This window comes from Giraffa tippelskirchi, chromosome 1 (assembly GCF_054371585.1).
Source record: "Giraffa tippelskirchi isolate mGirTip1 chromosome 1, T2T-mGirTip1v1.2.pri, whole genome shotgun sequence".
NCBI classification, from domain to species: Eukaryota; Metazoa; Chordata; class Mammalia; order Artiodactyla; family Giraffidae; genus Giraffa; species Giraffa tippelskirchi.
In genome coordinates this window covers 170,280,098-170,301,579 of record NC_137275.1, presented here as the reverse complement: position 1 = coordinate 170,301,579, position 21,482 = coordinate 170,280,098, and the positions used below count along the sequence as shown (strand labels likewise).

General features: G+C 39.6%; 1 protein-coding gene across 3 annotated transcripts in view; it reads right to left on the bottom strand.

Moving 5' to 3' along the window:
• The window catches only part of PCSK5 (proprotein convertase subtilisin/kexin type 5), a 490,556-nt gene that overhangs the window by 377,401 nt on the left and 91,673 nt on the right, over nucleotides 1–21,482 (bottom strand). For all 3 annotated transcript variants that reach the window (XM_081505747.1, XM_081505752.1, XM_081505755.1), the window contains exon 3: nucleotides 20,566–20,679. In XM_081505747.1, the coding sequence (XP_081361873.1) occupies nucleotides 20,566–20,679 (114 nt within the window). The remainder of the gene's footprint in view (nucleotides 1–20,565; nucleotides 20,680–21,482) is intronic.

Below are 21,482 nucleotides of genomic sequence, written 5' to 3'. Positions count from 1 at the left end.
CCAATGATACAAAAGCAGGCACTGTGATTCTGACATCAGCTAAAACACACAGAAATACAATTTCTCACATATCAAACTAGCCAAAAATGAAGCAACTGACGACAAGCAAGGTGAGGGGAGCAGGTCCTCTTGAGTGTGGCTAATGGGAATATAAACTGGTCTAGCCCCTACAGAGGGGGATCTAATATTAAAAATATATATGCATCTACCTTTTGACTGAGCAATCCCACAGTTAGGAATTTACTCTAAAAATACACCTTCAACAACATAAAAACATAGCACAAGGTTATTCAATGCAAAGTTATTTGTAAAAACAAAATACTGAAAACAACTGTGCATTCACTGATGTCTAATCAAATAAATCATGGTAAGGCTACCAGAACACAGCTGTAAACAAAGAATAAGGATCTCTATGAACTGCTGCTGCTGCTGCTAAGTCACTTCAGTTGTGTCTGATTCTGTGCAACCCCATAGATGGCAGCTCACCAGGCTCCTCTGTCCCTGGGATTCTCCAGGCAAGAATACTGGAGTGGGTTGCCATTTCCTTCTTCAACCTCTATGAACTAACAAGGAGTAATTTCCAGGGTATATTAAGTGATAAAAGCAAAAAAGAAAAAATGAATTTATAGTATTTTATGTATCTCACTTTGATATATATGTTTTACATATTCCAAAATAAAATTAAATAACAGAGTTAAATATATAATGATGGGAGAGGGAGCTCTAAAACTGAACAGAACAGAAACAAACTAATCTGTGTGTTGATAATGACATAATCATAGAAGAAAAATGCATTTATTTAAGCAACTTTTGATTCAAGTAGTCTGACTGTATTGCCTCAGTGGGATACATTTTAAAAATAAAAAGAAACCTCGAATTTCACCACATTAGGTTTGTGGATGGTGGTGGTATTGGTATAGTAATTCCAATACATTTTTGCAAGTGCAGTACTACATTAGTGATATTGATGAGAAACAAGGTTCTCACTGGTGGTGGGGGAGGGGGTAGAGAAATATGAAATGGGCTAAGAGGAGGAATCAGTGAACTAACATGGATGGGAATGGGCAAATTTAATTCAGATGACTATTATATCTACTACTGTGGGCAAGAATCCCTTAGAAGAAATAGAGTAGCCCTCATAGCCAACAAAAGAGTCCGAAATGCAGTACTGGGAACAATCTCAAAAATGACAGAATGATCTCGGTTCATTTCCAAGGCAAACCATTCAACCTCATGATAATCAAGTCTCTGCCTCAACTATTGATGCCGAAGAAACTAAAGTCAAACAGTTCTTGAAGACCTACAAGATCTTTTAGAACCAACACCAAAAAAAAAAGATGCACTTTTCATCATAGGAGATTGGGATGCAAAATTAGGCAGTCAGGCAATATCTGGAATAACAGACAAGTTTGGTCTTGGTATACAAAATGAAGCAGGACAAAGGCTAACAGATTTTTGCCAAGAGAACACTCTAGTCTTAGCAAACACCTCTTTCAGTAACATAAGAGATGACTCTACACATGGACATCACGAGATGGTCAATAACAAAATCAGACTGATTATATTCTTTGCAGCCAAAGATGGAAAAGCTCTATAGAGTCAGCAAAAACAAGACCGAGAGCTGACTATGGCTCAGATCATGAACACAGTATTGCAAAATTTCAGGCTTAAATTGAAGAAAGTAGGGAAAATCACTAGACCATTCAGGTATGCCCTAAATAAATTCGCTTTGATTATACAGTGGAGGCGATGAATAGATTCAAGGAATGAGCTCTGGTAGACAATGTCTGAAGAACTATGGATGGAGGTACATAACATTGTACATGAGGCAATGACCAAAACCATCCTAAAGTAAAAGAAATGCAAGAAGGCAAAGTGCTTGTCTGAGGTGGCTTTACAAAGAGCTGAGGAAAGAAGAGAAGCAAGAGGCAAGGGAGAAAGGGAAAGACATACCCAATGAATGCAGAATTTCAGAGAATAGCAAGAAGAGATAAGAAAGCCTTCTTAAATGAACAGTGCAAAGAAGGAGAGGAAAACAATAGAATGGGAAAGATTAGAGATCTCTTCAAGAAAATTAGAGATAACAAAGGAACATTTCATGAAAGGATGGGCATGATATACAACAGAAATGGTAAGGACCTAACAGAAGCAGAAGAGATTAAAAAGAGATAGCAAGAATATGCAGAACTGTGCAAAAAAGGTCTTAATGACCCAGATAATCACAATACTGTGGTCAGTCTCCTAGAGCCTGACATCCTGGAGTGTGAAGTCAAGTGAACCTCAGGAAGAATTACTACAAACAAGGCTAGTGAAGGTGATGCAATTCCAGCTAAGCTATTTCGAATTCTAAAAGATGATGCTGTTAAAGTGCTGCACTCAATACATTCAGCAAATCTGGAAAACTCAGCAGTGGCCACAGGACTGGAAAAGGACAGTTTTCATTCCAATCCTAAAGACAGGCAGTGCCAAAGAACATACAAACTACCATACAATTACACTCATTTCATATGCTAGTAAGGTTATGCTCAAAATCCTTCAAGCTAGGCTTCAGCAATACACAAACTGAAAAATTCCAGCAGAATACATCATGTGAAATATCAGGCTGGAAGAATCACAACCTGGAATCAAGATGGCCTGGAGAAATAGCAACAGCTTCAGATAAGCAGATGATACTACCCTAATGGCAGTAAGCAAAGAGAACTAAAGAGCCTCTTGATGCGGGTGAAAGAAGAGAGTGAAAAAGCTGACTTAAAACTCAACATTCAAAAAACTAAGATCATGGCATCTGCTCCCATCACTTCATGGCAAATGGATGGTGAAAAAGTAGAAACAGTGACTGATTTTATTTTCTTGGGCTCCAAAATCAATGTGGATGGTGACTGCAGCCATGAAATTAAAAGATGCTTGCTCCTTAGAAGGAAAGCTATGACAAACCAAGACAGTTTATTAAAAAGCAGAGACATCACTTTGCCAACCAAGGTCCATATAATCAAAGCTATAGTTTTTCCAGTAGTCATGTGTGGATGTGAGAGTTGGACCATAAAGAAGGTTGAGTGCCGAAAAATTGATGTCTTCAAATTATGGTTCTGGAGTATACTCTCTAGATTCCCTTGGACTGCAAGGAGATCAAACTAGTCAATCCTAAGGGAAATCAGTCCTGAAGATCCATTGGAAGGACTGATGTTGAAGCTGAAGCTCCGATATTTTGGCCACCTGATGCAGAGAGCCAACTCATTGGAAAAGATCCTGATGCTGGGAAAGATGGAAGGCCAAAGGAGAAGAAGGTGGCAGAAGATGAGCTGGTGAGATAGCATCACTGAGTCAATGGACATGCATCTGAGCAAACTCCAGGAGATGGTGAAGGACAGGGAAGCCTGGCAGGTTGCAGTCCATGGGGTTGCAAAGAGACATGACTTAGCAACTCAAGAACAACAACAGGAAGATGAAGCTATATTATGGGATTAGAATTGGAGGTAACACTAATAATTCTAGATACACAACCGTCGTCACCGTCCACTGAAATAGCGCCTACAACCAAGGATGTCCTTGCTATCAGAATCCTGACTTTTAAGTATCACTCCTCCATAAAAGAAACCATCTACCTGGAGAAATAGATTATTTCCAGGTCTAAGGTAGAGAAAATACAATGTGAACACTTTGTTGTGCCATTGAGGAGGAGGCCCTAAGCACTAAAAAAGTGATTGCAGTCTTCTCAAAAGGACTCAGGGGCAATGTGAAAAGTTGCCCACTGACCGAACTTGGGGCAATGTAAGAATCAAAAAAAAATAATGTCAGTAATGAATCATAACATTTTAAAAGAATTCATGAGCTTATAATGGTATTAAAAAGTAAGAGGAGTGAAGAAGGGATTGCAGAATTAGACAATCATCATCTTGTAATCACTGATCTAATGATTAATTTAGGCAAGCATCATCAATAGATGCCAAAACCTTGGGCGAGAGTTGACAGGAAACAAGGTAATTCACGAGACTTAAATTATTACATCTCAAATTTCTTATTAATTAGAAAGCTAATTAATTCTCCTTTACAATGAAGAAATCTAGTAGATACCTCAACCAACCAAGGGAAAAAAAATTAACATCACTTAAAATGAGACTTCTAACAATCTACCTCTTAATATGAATCACTGAAAATGTAAAATCTCATCTGGGTAGTTCTTGCACCAGAAATTTTTAATCCCTCTAAAGTCCTGAAAAACCATCAAACAAAACCAAAGAGTGAGTTATTTTACTAACTACCAGCCTGGACTCATCAAAATCATCAACATGAAAAACCACTCCTCACAACTCTTCCCCCGACCCCCATCCCACCACCCTACCCCCAGTAGGGAGACTCTTTCAAATTAAAGGAGATAAAAAGATGGAACAAATGTCAATGTAGGATTCTAGGTTCTGAATCAAAAGACACAAATCTATTAAAAATATTTTTGTGACCAGTATGGAAGTTTGAATATGGACAGTAAATTGGATAAGACCATTGTTAACTTTCTTAGAAGTGAGAATGGTACTTTGGTTATATAGAAAAATACCATTCTTAGGAGAGGCATCCTGAAATACTTAGGGGTGTATTTTTACAGTGTCTGTGATTTTCTTTCAATATTCAGGGGGTAAACTGTGGGTGTGCAAAGAGGCAAAATATTAATTTTGGTTAAATCCAGGTGAATGGAATTTATGTGTTCCTACTATTCTTTCCATGTGTCTATAGATTTCAAATTTATCAAAACAAAACACTGGGGGTGAAAACATTTCTTGCACAATTAAAAAAAAAAAAAATCAAAATGTTAGTTTCCCAAGGGCATAGAGCACAGAGCTCATGCCATAATGACAGACTTCAAGAGGATCCAGCAAGAGGCAGTTGCCATCTAATCACACTAGAAGCCAAGTGGAAGCCAAGCCAGTGTCTACAGACCACCCACTACCTTGGCCTTGGGCACCGCACATTGCCCTTGCTGAAGCGGTGAGCCAACCACCTCTTCTTCAGGCTATCTGGTGAGGGCTTCTCAACAGCTGTCTTCACTCACTCTGCCAAGGAACCTGCATGACAAGGATGCTCACCCATACCCTTGGATTTCTGTTGGGGTGGGGTGACCTCTATTCCCAAGCCTATGCTGTTCTATGGATTCCAGCTACCTCTAAGTATACACTCCCCCTAAAAATCACTTCATTCCAAACTTATTCGACAGGCAGATGAGGTTCAGTGTTCAGAAAACAAGAATAGACTAGGGAAGGAAGTGAGCAGAGATGGAAAAGGTATAGTTTCCCAGGGATTTTTCTCAGCATACTAAAGGAAAGGCTTTTTTTTTTTTTTTTTTAACCCATTAGATTTCAACTAGAAACTACTGCCGGCTGTTACCTTGCAACCATGAATAGAAAACTTGTTTGAGAATGAAGCCACTATTTGGAGACATCAGAGCTACCCTGAGCAGCAGAAAGAACTGCGTTCATGGAGACCTGCTGTACTTCCTAGATCAAGTCTGGCATGCCCATCTGGAGTTACATGAGCCAATCAAGTCCCTCCATTTGCCCACTGTTTACTTTTCCTTCTTCCACTTTGGATTGAATTTTCTGATCACTTACAACTCAATGTCAGTTGAAACAGTATTTCACTTAAAGATGTATTCTCTTGGAGAAATAGATCAACTATTAGTTTCCATTTACATCCCCACTCCTATCAAACCACAAAGATAATAAAGGCTCTGAAAAGTCCTGCAATTAAAAAAAAAAAAAAAAACCTTTTTAAAGTCTGTTCATATCAGCATGTCCCAAACCACTTGACTTTGGAGATGCCTATGAACAATCCTTGGAAGTAATGTTCCATGGGAAACAAATTTTGTAATAACTGTGTGGAAATCATTCATTTTCCTGCCAAGAAATCCTGTCATATATCATTTAATTTCAATATCACTTCAATTTCCATGTTAGGAATTTGAGGTCCAGGTACTCAAACCAAAGATTATAACTCAACATCAAAATTCTTAAATACACTATTAGATATTATAGAAAGTTAGCTATTTCCTAGCTTGCCTATGACACAATCTTTTTATATTTGTATCTCCAGCAGTTTGAATTATGCCTGATACGTAGGAGGAGCTCAATACATGTTGCTGAATAAATAAAATCATTACCAATTTACTTTTTTTCTGTGGAAATTACATTCCCTGTTGCTTTCTGACATTTTCCCTCCTGTTACATGTTGAATTAACGCTTTTATTGAGCAATCTGTGGTAACTCCTAGTTCTTAAGTCCTGGGAGGATAGAACTAATTCAATGTTCATTAGTGTGTATAACTAGTTTAAATGATTTGCTCACTGCACATTTCTTTTATGTGTCCAGAGTTTATCAGGTTTGATCATTACAGATGTCTTTAATCTTTCATTTTCTTGAACAAATTTTCACAGTTAGAAATGTTTCTAGTCCTGCTTTATCTCATCTTTTGTATCAATAAAGAATGGCACATTTAACACATTCTTTTCTAAACTGGCACAGTAGGAGAAATGATCATGTGCTATTCTGCACAGACCTAGCAACATTAATGTCATCCCTCCCAAATAGAATATGAATTTCCAGGTTGCTAGCACAGATGATTTGGCTCCTCCGCATCTATATATTCCTACACAAGCTAGAAGAATGCTTATCTCTGTAATGTCTTTTATCTGTCATCAACAGCACAGAATGTGAAATAAACTAAAACATGCTGATAAAACGGCAACTATGATGGTAGAATTGACTTGAAACCACATAACATGTAATATAAGGATTTTATTTTTAAGAAATTGAGGATGGTTAACCTTGAGAAGATTCTGGATCACCATAAGAGTCACTTAAACTTTTCAAAGAAAGAGAAATATTTCAAAGTAATGTCAAACAAGTAATCTGATCATGTGACATGTGTGCAGTTTTCATTGTCTGTAGTGACCATAGTCCTGGTGGTAGTACTGTTAATCTGAGCTACTGTTGCATATAGTGGGAGATAAAACCAAGGAGGAATTCTGTTGGCATAACTGAGATTTTCAGCATGGAAAAAGATACAGATATAAGACTGATGAAGGTAAATAACTCTGCTGAATTTATTCTAAACTGGAAATATCTATATAAGTTCATTGTGCATTTTCTATGTAAAATGCATATTTCCAACAATGTTCAATAAAAAGGCCTGAAGAATAACCCAATAGTAATAAGAGTCCCAGCATTAATATAGTAGTCTTTCAATATCAACTTTTAAAAAAGGAAACTAGGGGGTCTTTGGGGAAATGGTTGATTCCATATCTGGAACAGAAAATATACAAGAGTAGGGAATAGCTTGTCAAGCCAGAAAAAAAGAATGCTGAAGTTATATCAAAAGACCTATGAGCTAAATTGAATGATTTCTCACTGACCAAAGATGGGTCAATTTAAGAATAAGATTTATAATTTCAATGAAATAAAATACATCAAATATATTTAAATCCACAAACTTGTAATGAAGCAAGGGGAAAAAAACTCGTTGGCAGCATTCAGTGAATGCTAGAGAAGTAACCCCTAGTAAACATCCTTCCAGTAGGGACTGTACCTCACTGTACCAAGTAATGTACAGCAAAGTTTCTCTCTATTCAAGTATTTCTGCCAGTAAGTGAAGAAGACATCACAGAAGGAGAAGATTACTACTTTGCAAATCCCAATGAATAATTAAAGGATCTATACAATGGTGGGCTTCCCTTGTAGTTCAGATAGTAAAGAATCTGCCTGCAATGCAGGAAACCCTGGTTCGATTTCTGGGTTGGGAAGATCTCCTGGAAAAGGGATAGACTACCCATTCCAGTATTCTTGGGCTTCCCTCATGGCTCAGACGGTAAACAATCCACCTGTAATGCAGGAGGCCTACGTTCAATCCCTGGGTTGGGAAGATTCCCGGAGAAGGGCATGACAACCCATTCCACTTTGGGCTTCCCTCATAGCTCAGTTGGTAAAGAATCTGCCTGCAATGCAGGATACCCTGGTTTGGGATCCACTGGAAAAGGGATAGGCTACCCGCTCCAGTATTCTTGGGCTTACCTTGTGGCTCAGCTGGTAAAGAATTCACCTGTAATGTGAGAGACCTGGGTTGGGAAGATCCCTTGGAAAAGGGAAAAGCTACCCACTGCAGTATTCTGGCCTAGAGAATTCCATAGACTGTACAGTCCATGGGGTCGCAAAGAGTCGGACATGACTGAACGACTTTCACACAATGGTAGATCTTTCGTAATGGTAATACCACAGAGTGACAAGCAGATATGTTGTACCTCCTGATACAACATATCTGCATACACATAACAACTAGATAGTAAGTGGTCACACACTTAGCAAAATAAAAATTGAACTTGAATCTGATCATGCCTCTAGTTTTTACTACCTACTAATTTATTGATAATATCGGGACTAGAATGCAGTTAGTAAAATCTAGACCACATGAAGCTCTAAATAACCTAGATTCTTAAACTAAACATTTTCAAAGGAAAAAATAAAGATCTGTAGGATAAAAGAGATTGAAGCGGTATACAACCAATCAACATACAAGACTTATTTGGATCTTGACTCAAATTACAAAGAAAAGATTATGAGCCAATAGGGAAAATTTGAAAATGTACTGGATATTTGATAATATAAAGAAGCTATCATTATTTTTTTCTATGTGATAATTATATTATGGCTTTCTTGTTAAATTTTTTCCTTACAGAGATACATATTGGGTTGACTAGAATGTTCATTTGGGTTTTTCTGTAATATCTTATGGAAAAACCCAAACAAACATTTTGACCAACCCAATACTATAATACTCAAGGCTGAAATGAAATCAAATGTGTGATTTGCCTTGAGGTAATAAGAGTGAGGGGGCAATAAATGAATGAATACTGGCCTTGAGTTGGTAACCATTTGAAGTTGGTAATGGGAAAAGAGTGTTTGTTCTATTTTCTCTCTACTTTTGTTTCAAATTTTCAAAAAGTTTCTGTAATATCTGTAGTGAGAGCTGGTGAAACAGAGATCAGATGTAATCCTCAATCTGGAATCTAAACCATTGGGTGTGTGTGGAATGACAAGGACCCACGTTTCTGATAAACTGCAAGGAGGTGTTTTTGAACTGAACTGTTCATTATGGAAAGAAAGGGCTGCCCAAGTAGCATATTTTTCTGGTAACTGAAAATGCACAAGGTGGGGACTGATCATGAGCTGAGGGCTTGAATGAAGTTATTTAGGCCCATCCCAATCTGGTGGTCTACGAGAGAGGGTTTCTTTTTCTTTTTAATATCTTCTTCTTAAAGCCACCTGATTCAAGGTGCTAATTGCAGAAACATACACAGCACTGTTACTGGGTGCTTGCGTATAGTTCATGGATGTGAAGCAGAAGGGCCTGGGATACAGAGCAGAGGCATGAAAGCAAAATGAGAATGGCCGTATAAAACATTTTAGCAGAAGAGGCATGATTTAAAAAAATACATATACCTGCTATGTTTAACCTACTACTGCTGAATTTAAGTTCACTAAAACATAAGAATGGTTTCTCTATCACTAGGTAACAAACCCAGACATCAAGTTTTTAAGACACTAATTTAACTAATCTTCAGGAAACCATGCAAAGAGATCATTAGGAGAACACAGTCTTGTTACCTGGGCATAATTTTCTTTTCTTTGCTTCAGACATGCTAATTTGGTATGTCTGGATCAGAACGTCTGTCCTGGGAGGCTTTTATAAGAGACAAAATTCACCTCACCAGAAAATTGAGAGAGAAAAGAAAGCCCTCCAAAGCTACATTTCTTCCAAGCAGTCTTTGAGATTATTCCGTAAATGTTGTACTGAATATCTGAATAGATACCATCCAAATGGAATAGTTTTTTATTTTTTTCCTTAACATAAGGGAAGAAATTAGGTTTCTTATCAGGTTCTTCTCCTTTTAATCAAGGAAAGAATAATCAGTGAATGCATTTTGTACTTTGTCCACATTGTCTACCACCAAGAATAGCATTCTTGCATTATGAACCCAATCTGATTCTGATCTATTCAATTAAGTAATCAATTTCTGGAACTTTAAGTTTTATCCTACTTGCCTCAGTATAATTTCACTTCATGCCCATACGATTTGCATACCAGATTATCTATCACTGGCCTGCAATCCCATACCCAAGGCTAAGATAGTCTACAAAGGAATTTTTTTTTTTTTTTACATTTGAGAAATTGGAAAAAAACACACCGAAGTGCATTCAATAAAAGATGACTATTTCTCCTCCCCAGACGATTTAGGAGTTTTCTTCTTTCTTATTCTTCTCATCATTGGATTGCTAAGAATTATTTCTTTTACTCCATTAATTTCCCAGTCAAGCTCACTGCCAACCAAAACTAAGGAAAAAACAGCATTCCAGATGCCGCTGTCTCAGACAACTTTAGAATTTGAATTCTCAACACAGGATACTTGAAGGTACCATCACTTTTCAGGAAGAGCCAGCTCAGTTCTGTGAATCTGGAAAATGAAGATGTCTAAATGACCAACTCTCTCATTTTATATCTGTAAATATTTATGAAGTACTTACTAAGAGAACCCTACTCATTGGCAGAGAAATGTATAAAAAATAAGTCAAAAAATGTGTCTTGATCACTAGAACTAATCCCAATACTGGGTGAGAAGTAAATAAGAAATGAGGAATTCAGAGAAACTTTGATAAAGGAACTTGAATCAACATGTTAAGAAGACAATGACAGATTAAGTGAGCTCAAGGGTCAATCCTATCTGCTCTCCAACAGAAAATGAGTTACTAATTAAAGAAAAATTTTACTAAAATCTTGATAAAAACAACTCTGTTTCTGTTAACAGACCTTCATCATGTTAGTCAGGCCCAAAGGACCAGACTATGGACATACTTTTACTCTCTGTAAGTAAAGCTGAGAAGATGAACTACCAGTATGGAATAAGTTATATTTTGCTCAAGGAAATTAATAAAGGTTGTAATAATTTGTCCCAGGCAAGAATGAATATTATCAGAAGTGACTTTTTACTGGCCTCTTCTAAAAGTACTTTGACTAGTTAATTACAGGTTAACTTAATACCTCTAATGTCTTTCCTGGTGGCTCAGACAGTAAAGAATCTTTGTGCAATGCAGGAGACCAAGATTTGATCCCTGGATAGGGAAGATCTCCTGGAGAAGGGAATGGTTACCCACTCTAGTATTCTTGCCTGGAGAATTCCATAGACAGAGGAGCCTGGTGGGCTACAGTCCATGGGGTCACAAAGAGTCAGACACGATTGAGTGACTAACACTAATACCTCTAATATACTGACTTCCACCACAACCATCTCATGGTCAGTATGTCTAGTCAGTTGAGGGTAGTCCACTGAGGGTACCAATAGCAGAACTATAACTGGAACTTACTAATTAGCTCATGATAATAATGATGATTTCATGTGATTTCATTATCCTTCATGATGGGATTTTTCAGGCTGTAAAACAAATATGGACTTACACTTAGGATTCAAGTTTGCTTTTTCTTGGAATTATCACTTATGAGCATTTTCCTTTGGTGTTAATTTATTCATTCAGTGAACACAAAGTTCTAATAAAGGAGGAGCATAATTCCAACTCAGTCATTCATGTGTCTGGCTCCCCAAATACTCTTGGCGGGCATCTGGGAATTTGGGTTTGGGGAGAGTTTTCACCATTCCTTCATTAAACTGTCTCACTGTGTCTAAGCTGGTTACACAAACAATATGGTTGTGCTGAATGCCTCCAAGAGAATGGAATCTGGGTACATAGAAGGCCCTGGGTACCGACACGACCAACTCTCAGTAAAAACCCTGAGCACCAAGTCCCTCACGAGCTCCCTGGCAGCCAACATGTCACATACAGCACAATTCGTGCTGGAGGAGTTAAGTGCTTTCCCTGTAACTCCACTGAGAGAAGTCTCCTGGAAGCTTCAGCCTGGTTTCCCCTGGACTTTGCCCCATGTGGCTTTTCATTTTGCTGATTTCACATTATATCCTTTCACTGAAATAAATCATAGCTGTATGACTCTTTGCTGAATAATGTGACTCCTCCCAGTGAATCATCAAATCTAGGGGTGGTCTCAGGGACCCCAACAAGGGGACACGCTGAGATTGAAGCAGTAATGAAACAAAAGCATGGGATACAGCAGTCAGGAACAGGGTAGGTCTGAGCTGGAAATCAAGATGTAGTGGTATACCTCTCCCTAAGATTCAATCTCTAGTTCAACTTGCCATGTGGACCTAGAGAAGGTTCGAGTGGGAATGACCTCAAGAAAGCACCTAGTCTAGATTCCTCATTTGTTCAGACGAGCTAAGGGTGAGAGAGCTAAAATACCTTTCCACAGGCCAAAGAGCTAGTCTGAAGCAAAACATCAGTGCACCAAAACCACATCTCAACCCCCAGTAGTTCTTACCAGGAAATCATTTGCTGCCTGGCTGGAGTCCGTCCTTTCTCAGAAGGCCTCCTGCTTGCGTCAAGATGGGCCACATGGCTGCAGATTTACACCATGTTGCATTTTCAATTAAAACAGCTAAATGGGGTGCCATAAAAGGATGATCTCCAAGCTGCCAGGACAATAATGCCACAAACCCCACCAGATTTTATTAGAGTCAAATGACAGTATAAGTCATTAGGAAAATGTGTGCCAACCACAGAAACAGCAATGCCTCACACTCTTGGAGAACTGAATACCATCCAGTTGGCTGAGAAAGAACCATGTGGCTTACAATCATTTTTCACAATTACTATCCTAGCTAGTTCATAGTTTCTGGCAGATATGCCTCACACACACAGCCGAACTCAGTTAATTCTGCTGATCGACAAATATGATTTTTTTCCCTTAAAAAAAAAAAAAAAAAACCACCCAGAGAGTTTTCATGAAATTTGAGGTAGTGCATCAAAAAGTGAGCCCATTTGTTAAATCCTGGCTTTAAAAATGCATATTAAGTAGGCCACCCAATATTCATCACAAAAAATTATGTGTTAAGGATGCCAGTCATACTCAACTACTCCAGTCTGAGAGTCAAATAGCAAGATTTCACAGGGCCTTCTTTACTCTTCCCTTTGGAATTGAGCTTGCCTTCTATAAGGCAGGAAAAAAAAATTTTTTTTAAATACTTCACTATGGGCTTCTTCAAAATCAGTATTAGTTCTTAACAGTTACACAAGAAATACTGTACAATGCTATAACATGTTCCTAAGGAAATAAAATATTTACATGACTAAAGGAATAAAAGAGCTATTTGGCTAAACTCATAGCTTCCTCCAAGTTTCACTTCCAAGTTGCCTTCTTGGGACTCGTCAATAGCCTGAGTATAAATTTCATGTATAAATGCTTTAGGATGATTTCAGAAAATATAACATCTACTATAAATTGAACAATCCCTCCCATAAAGAGAACCATCCTGCCAACAAAGGAGAATTCCCCTCTCCTCCTGTATTTCAAATGCAGCATCTGCCATAACTCTGTAAGGGATCAACAGACACTATAAAGCCATGGCTCACGAGGGACTTCACCTGTATAGATAACACTCTATTCTTTAGACTGGGAGTGGGTGGACTGGCATTGATGGTTCTCTTTCAAATTTTTGTATGTCTTAAATATTTTGTAATAAAAATATTTAACTCCCTGAATTTGCTCAACTGGCATTCCCAGAACCTTGAAGGGGCATCTTACTTAGTCATGCTGTTTCTAGAATCAAAGTGAATTTTCTTCAGGGGATCAAAATGACCCATTATACCAGCTTGTACATTCAAAAAATTTCTATTACACCAAGTTCATGAAGACTTGGCCAGGTTTTCACAATCTTTCCCATCAGATATCCTTTGTCTGTGGAACATCTTGAAAGACTGTTTTAGGCAAGGGCATTTTTCAATCAGTGCCAGTAAAGTGAAAATATCTTTTTATATTAAAGCTGTCGGCTTCCCAGATAGAAAATTTTGTCAGTAAGAAAAATGTGTAAGACCAAGAGAAACAAGCTAAATTGACCAAGTGAACTTTAAAGTGTCTCTAAGTTTTTTGAAAGCTCTTCTTCCTCCAACTGATAATGGGGAGGTGGAGGCCAGCTGTGTTCACATAAACCCCGTGGTGAAAATGTGCTAGAGCAAGGAGATCTCTAAGTGGTCCTGAGAGTCAAATAACATCAGCATCAATGGGAACTTGTTCAGTTCAGTTGCTCAGTCCTTTCCAACTCTTTGTGATCCTATGGACTGCAGCATGCCAGGCTTCCCTGTCCATCACCAGCTCCCGAAACCTACTCAAACTCACGTCCATTGAGTCAGTGATGCCATCCAACCATTGTGTCCTCTGTTTTCCCTTTCTCCTCCTGCCTTCAACCTTTCCCAACATCAGGGTATTTTCTAATGAGTCAGTTCTTCCCATCAGATAGCCAAAGTACTGGAGTTTCAGCTTCAGCATCAGTCCCTCCAATGAACATTCAGGGCTGATTTTCTTTAGGATGGACTAGTTGGATCTCCTTGGAATCCAAGGGACTCTCAAGAGTCTTCTCCAACACCATAGTTCAAAAGCATCAATTCTTCAGTGCTCAGCTTTCTTTATAGTCCAACTCTCACATCCATACATGACTAATGGAAAAATCATAGCTTTGATTAGACAGATCTTTGTTGGCAAAGTAACATTTCTGCTTTTTAATATGCTGTGAAGGTTGGTCATAGTGTTTCTTCCAAGGAGTAAGCGTCTTTTAATTTCATGGCTGCAGTCACCATCTGCAGTGATTTTGGAGCCCAAGAAGATAAAGTCTCTCATTATTTCCACTGTTTCCCCATCTATTTGCCATGAAGTGATGGGACCGGATGTCATGGTCTTAGTTTTCTGAATGATGAGTTTTAAGCCAACTTTTTCACTTTCTTTCACTTTCATCAAGAGGCTCTTTAGTTCTTCTTTGCTTTTTGCCATAAAGGTGGTGCCATCTGCATATCTGAGGTTATTGATATTTCTCCCGGAAATTTTGATTCCAGCTTGTGCTTCACCCAGCTCGGCATTTTGCATGATGTACTCTGCAAATATAAATAAGCAGCGTGACAATATAGAGCCCTGATGTACTCCTTTCCCAATTTGGAACCAGTCTGTTGTTCCATGTCCAGTTCTAACTGTTGCTTCCTGACCTGCATACAGATTTCTCAAGAGGCAGGTAAGGTGGTCTGGTATTCCCATCTCTTTAAGAATTTTCCATAGTTTGTTGTGACTCACACAGTCAAAGGCTTTGGCATAGTCAACAAAGCAGAAGTAGATGTTTTTCTGGAACTCTCTTGCTTTTTCAATGATCCAGTGGATGTTGGCAATTTGATCTCTGGTTCCTCTGCCTTTTCTAAATCCAGCTTGAACATCTGGAAGTTCACAGTTCACGTGCTGTTGAAGTCTGGCTTGGAGAGTTTTGAGTGTTACTTTGCTAGTGTGTGAGATGAGGGCAATTGTACGGTAGTTTAAACATTCTTTGGCATTGCCTTTCTTTGGGATTGGAATGAAAACTGACCTTTTTCAGTCCTGTGGCCCCTGCTGAGCTTTCCAGATTTGCTGGCATACTGAGTGCAGCACTTTCACAGCAATATCTTTTAGGATTTGAAATAGCTCAACTGAAATTCCATCACTTGCACTAGCTTGTTAGAAATGCCAATTCCCAAATTCCCACTGGGCGGGTATGACAGGGGTGGGCAGTAATCCTTCCAGGTGATTTGTAATGCCATTAGTATGAAGTTCAGAGTGACTGGAATAACAGGATCTGCCCACTGGTAAACAGTGTGACTCTGGACAAGTTACTTGTCTCTTCTGAAATTTCTTCAGTGTAAAATGAAGACAATGCATGTGTGTGTGCGAAGTCACTTCAGTTATGTCTGACTCTATGCGAGCCTGTGGACTGTAGCCTGCCAGGCTCCCCTATCCATGGATTTCTCCAGGAAGAATACTGGAGTAGGTTGTTATGCCCTCCTCCAGGGGATCTTCCCGACCCAAGGATCAAACCTACATCTCTTGCGTCACCTGCATTAGCAGGCAGGTTCTCCACCTCTTGTGCCACCCGGGAAGCCCTAAAATGAAGACAATAATAGGTCCCAACTCACTGGAATACTGGCAATAAGATAATACACACGAAAGTTTGGCAAAATGTTTGACAGAGACAATTATTTTCTCAACTATGAAGATGATCATTGATATCCAGTTTACTCATCTATTTATTTCATTAGCATTCATTGAGCATTTATCACAGATGTGAGCAGTGAATAAATAACTCAGGATTCCTGGCTGCCTGCTAGACTTACCAGGGGATTCTTATGGAATCTTGCTGCCTGAGCCTTCCTCTATACCAAAAATAACAATCTCTTAGAGGGGGACCCAAGCTTGGGCATCCATTACTACTCAGGACATTTTAATAGAAGAAGCAAATCTATAAGCATAAATTAGAACCCAAAGCCCATGGAGCTGAGTATATGCACACGATCCCAGAGACACTTTCAGGGCAGAATTGTTGGTCCAGCAAACTCATTGGCACTTATATATTCCTCTTCTACTTTACTGATCTTCGAAGGAAGTACAGATCATGTTTTCCTAAATCCTCAGCACTTGCCACCATGCTCACAAAGAGGAGATGCTGGAGTCTGTCAATGCAATGAGAAGCGAGTTCTGTTTCTAGGACTGGACCCTGCCAGCTCCTGGAAGCCCAAGCATAGTGTTTCAGGTCAGAAGAGTAATTAGCCAGTCATCATCTCCATAACAAACTCTTGTAAATGCACCTTTCCCTGAATATACTGCCCAGGCCTCAAGGCTGGACATAATGGTTTCACATACCAGTTTCCAAGGGGAGGAGCGACAGGGGCAAAGCTTTTAAATTAATTAAAAGAGACACTCAGGCACACTTCATGCCATCCTTTAATCTCTGTTCTGTGATAAATATAGACTGACAGGACCAGGCCTAGGCTAACGAGCTGAAGGCAGGACCCTATGGAGGTTCACCAAGTAACCCTCAAAAAACACTGCAGCAGGGCCCAGGGCTCAGAAGAAGGAAGGAGGAAATCAGCACTGCATCTCAACAGTGTCAATGACATTCACTGAGCGCTCTGAAGGATGTCCACTGCACATATGATCATATCCTTCTTCCACTAGTAGCAATGAACACAGATAAAAGGAAGATAGCATGTATTGTAATTCAAAAGAAGAACAACAACAATTATAATTTATTTTAAAGAGTTTTCTACTGCCAGGCACTGTGCTAAAGGTTTCCCATGTAGTATTTCATTTAATTGTGGTAACCAGCTTCCTAACCATTCTCGCCTCATAGTACACACACCCTTATGTATGTAGTCCCCTCATACACTGAAATAGAGTTCAAACATGTGGTCAACAGAAAATTACAGAAGTAACTTCTGAGATGTCAGAAAAGACATCACCACCTCTGCCACAACCTCGTAAATCATTTGCCCTGGGGGAGGATAGAGCCATGTCAAGGGGTCACTCAAGCTGCCCTCTAGTGAGGCCCAGGTGGAGAAGAGCCAGCCATGTGACCTTGTCAGTGGATCCTCCAACTCCAGTCACAACTTTGAGTCTTCCAACTGAAGCCCCAGACATCACTGAACAGAGAAGTCATCAGCACTGGGCCCTCTCTGCATGCCTGACCCACAGAACTCAGGAGATCTCTGTCTTAAAAACTAAATTCTGTGATTTGTTACACAGCAGTCACTAACTCATACGTAAGAGGTAGATACTCTTATTTTCTAGTTGACAAGAGTTTAAGTGATTCAATCATGGGCATATAAGCGAAGTAATGGGGAACTGAATCCATGTTTGCAGACTTGAAGTTCTGACTCCAATTCTGTCATTACTACTGACATAAACATAGGTGTGTAACCAATTTCCCATTGCTTTCATTAAGGAAAAAGTATGTATTTAATAGGAAGCTTTGAAGTGCTTTGGCTGCTCCCAAGACACTTTGCCCATCCTACATGGCACCCATGATTCTTCCTTGAACTTCAGTCATTTCTCCATGGACAGATTAGAGGTTCCTGGAGGGCTGGAGAGGGTCTCGCTTACAGTTGTTTGTGAACAGTAGAAGGGTGGGGATAGAAGGCCATGTTCATCCTGTGGACTCCTGTCAACCTGCCTGGTTTGGCATCTCTGTTTCATCACTTTCAGGTTGGGTGATCTTAGGCAAATGATCTAAATTTTATGAGCCTCAGATTTCTAATTCTTATAACACAGGGCCAATATTAAACACACATCTCTGTTTAAACTACACTAGAAAAACATTAGAATAAAGTATAAGCACCTTGCCTGGCACGTGGTAAGTGCTCAATGAACGTGATCTATTTGAATTATTACCATCAAGTATGTGTTGAAAAACATCCAGTATTTTAAATGGCCAAACAAAAGCTCTTCCCTCTTAACCTTTCTTCACATTAAAAAGAGAATTTCCAAAGAAATGGCAGAGGTTCTTGGGTGTAAGGACATCTTCCCCTATATATCTTTGGAGTCACCTTGACCATGGCTCCTACAACAGTCCAACCTGCCCTGCTGGAGTGAAGAAAGGGTCGGGGAGAGCTGCTGTTCACTTGCCCTGTCCAGTGGGACATGTGCAGAGAGCAATGTGGTTCTTTCTTGCAAAAAAGAAATGCAAGTCAAAGAGGGTCTCACTGCCCCCGGGCCTTAAGAAGAGAGGTGTAAGGGGATGTTGTTTCTATTCTACTTCTTAATCCTATTATATCCTTATCATCTTGTCAGCATAGACAAATGCTCCTGAGCTCCTGCTAACATTCCCTCTAATGCCTTCCCTTGTGGTTCATTCTTTCTTGGTCTTGGAGCTAATAAGCTGGCAAGTATCTCACTGTCTCCTCATTGTCGTTGTTTAGTCACTAAGCCAGGTCTGACTCTTTGCGACCCCGCGGATCGTAGCACGCCAGGCTCCCCTGTCCTCCACTATCTCCCCGAGTTTGCTCAGACTCACGTCTATTGAGTGGGTAATGCTGTCTAACCATCTCATCTTCTGCCGCCCCCTTCTCCCTTGGCCTTCTTTCCCAACATCAGGATCCCCTCAGGTGATTTCTACTCAAATGCTGTTTTGAGTCTCATCTCCCTTTGAACTTAGCTTTATGGCTCCTTTATTTCCCCTTGTGCATGAAAGAGTTTTCTGTGTAAAACTCTGGTTGGGGTCCAAAATCTTTCCACAACCTTCCACTTCTGGGTAAGACTAAGAGGGAAACTGGGAGAAATGCCGGCCACACTCACCCATCTCCAAACGAACACAGATTCCTAGTGTCGCTAGGTGCTAGGCTACATTCTCAGATGGGAGGATATGAGTGACCCCATACACAAAGTAACAGAGGAGATTTAAAAATACAATAAAAACTATAAAACAAAGCGCCAAGGGGAGGATATCAGGAGTGGCAGAGACAGCAGGCCCTGGAGAGCAGAGGAAGGACAAATAGTGACCGATGAGGACACAGGAGACATGAAACAGTCAGCCTCAGGTGTGGGCTCTGAGGGATGGAGAAATCTGACCTGAGGACGCAGGACAGGACAGAAGGCCACTCTGGGAAGAAGGAATGGAATGCAAGGAGGCAGAAAAGCATGAGACAAGTATTTGGTATGCAATGGATGTATAGAGAAGCAGGGTCAGGGACTGCAAAAAACAAGGTAGACTGGGGGAAATGATTCTGGCAATAATTTACAATAAAGATGTTCAAAAACAAATAAAAAAGAAAAGTTAAGGTCTTTTTGCAGATTACAGAGCAAATTGATAACATATAAATTTCATGATAAGGTATCATATTGTAATCAATTTTTCAGGGATCACAAACATAAAACCCTAACACTAGAGAAGTATACTTTCAAAGGAGGCAACATCAAGTGAATTTCTGGATCATTCTTCCCAACACATTAAGTTTCTCTTGCTGAAAGTTTTTGCTTGAACCACTGTGTGCATGCTCAGTCACATACGATTCTTTGTGACCCTTTGGACTGTAGTCCATCAGGTAGGTTCCCCTGCCCATGGGATTTTTCAGGCAAGAATACTGGAGTGGGCTTGAACCACTGAACTAGCTACACGTCAAACACTTTTCAACTATTTTTTTCCTAGTCTAGTTTTTAAAAAATTGTTACCCAAAGTGAGAAGGTACATTTAGATAACTCAAGTTAGGAATCTGTTACCTATCAGCAGAGTCTTTTCAATGATTTCCAAGAGCCAGTATCCATTAACCAGACTGGTTTCAGGGTGGAGTTGATGTGTACCAGAGGTGAACACAACTATTGCTAAGTCTCAGGGTGTCTGCCCTTTATATTATTTTCCCATCTTCTGACCCAAACTTTTAAAGCTACTACACAGAGTAAGATCTCAAATAGAAACACCTTCAGAATCAGAATTTCCCTCTTTTTCCTTAGAACTAGAGAGTTAACTTCAAAAAAGATCCAGAAAATAGCACGGACGATTAACCCACCTCCCATGGTGGGTCCTGAAACAGGAAAAAGTCCCTGCTCACTGTTTCTCTGTCTTCCTGGTCCCAACATCCCTGAACAACACACAAAAGGATGCCATAGGCCCTGGCCAGCCAAACTCACCATATACCACATGCTTGGCCACTTGGGATCATTGAAGTAAGTAGACTGGGCGCGGCTGAAGTCATAATCCCTTTTGGTCCGTTTTTTTACCACTTGCTGTTGGATCCACTCCACCTGCCAAGAAGGACACTTGGTGAGTGTTCAAGTTCCATCCGGGTTAGCACAACATCAATGACAGTCTGAGACAGTTCCCATCCTGTGTCAGTCACAGGTTTCATTCCGGGGACAAGAATCTAAGTCCAGGAGCTTCAAGAGTCGCTAGAAACCCTGGTTCTATTTTTAAGACAGGTAGGTTTTGCATTCTTTTATGAAAGATCATTCATATCTCTCAACCATGTGCCAACCCCTTAAAGCCTTTTCAGAAAGCACATTTAACTCCCAATTTATTTTAAATCGATAGTGTTAGTTTTAAAAGCTAATTTATTCATCCTCACCTTATACTAAGGGCTGGCAAACTTCTTCTCTGAAGCTCTAGATAATAAATATCTTCAGCTCTGCAGGTCATACAACCTCTGCTATAAATACTCATTCTGCCATTGTAGCACCATAGACAGTAAAAAAATAAATGGGTGTAACTATGTTCCAATAAAACATTGAATAAAAACACATGGGAGGCTGGATTTGGCCCACAGGCCAAAATTTATATAAAAATTTTCAATGTTCTAGGATGGATCAAATGCTCTAGGGTCACAGATTTTTAAAAAAATGGCTATCCACAACAAAATGGTGGGAAATGCACTATTTGGGTAATCAGAAAATCAAAGTCCTACTAGACCTGTTTCTGGCATAAAATGGGAATAGTCACTCAATTTCCTGAGCCATAGGTTCTCTGCCAGCTCCAAAATTTAAAGCCTCTACATTTGAGAAGGTCGTAACATTTAGCCTCAACTTATGTTTAAACAAAGGGGAACTTCTGA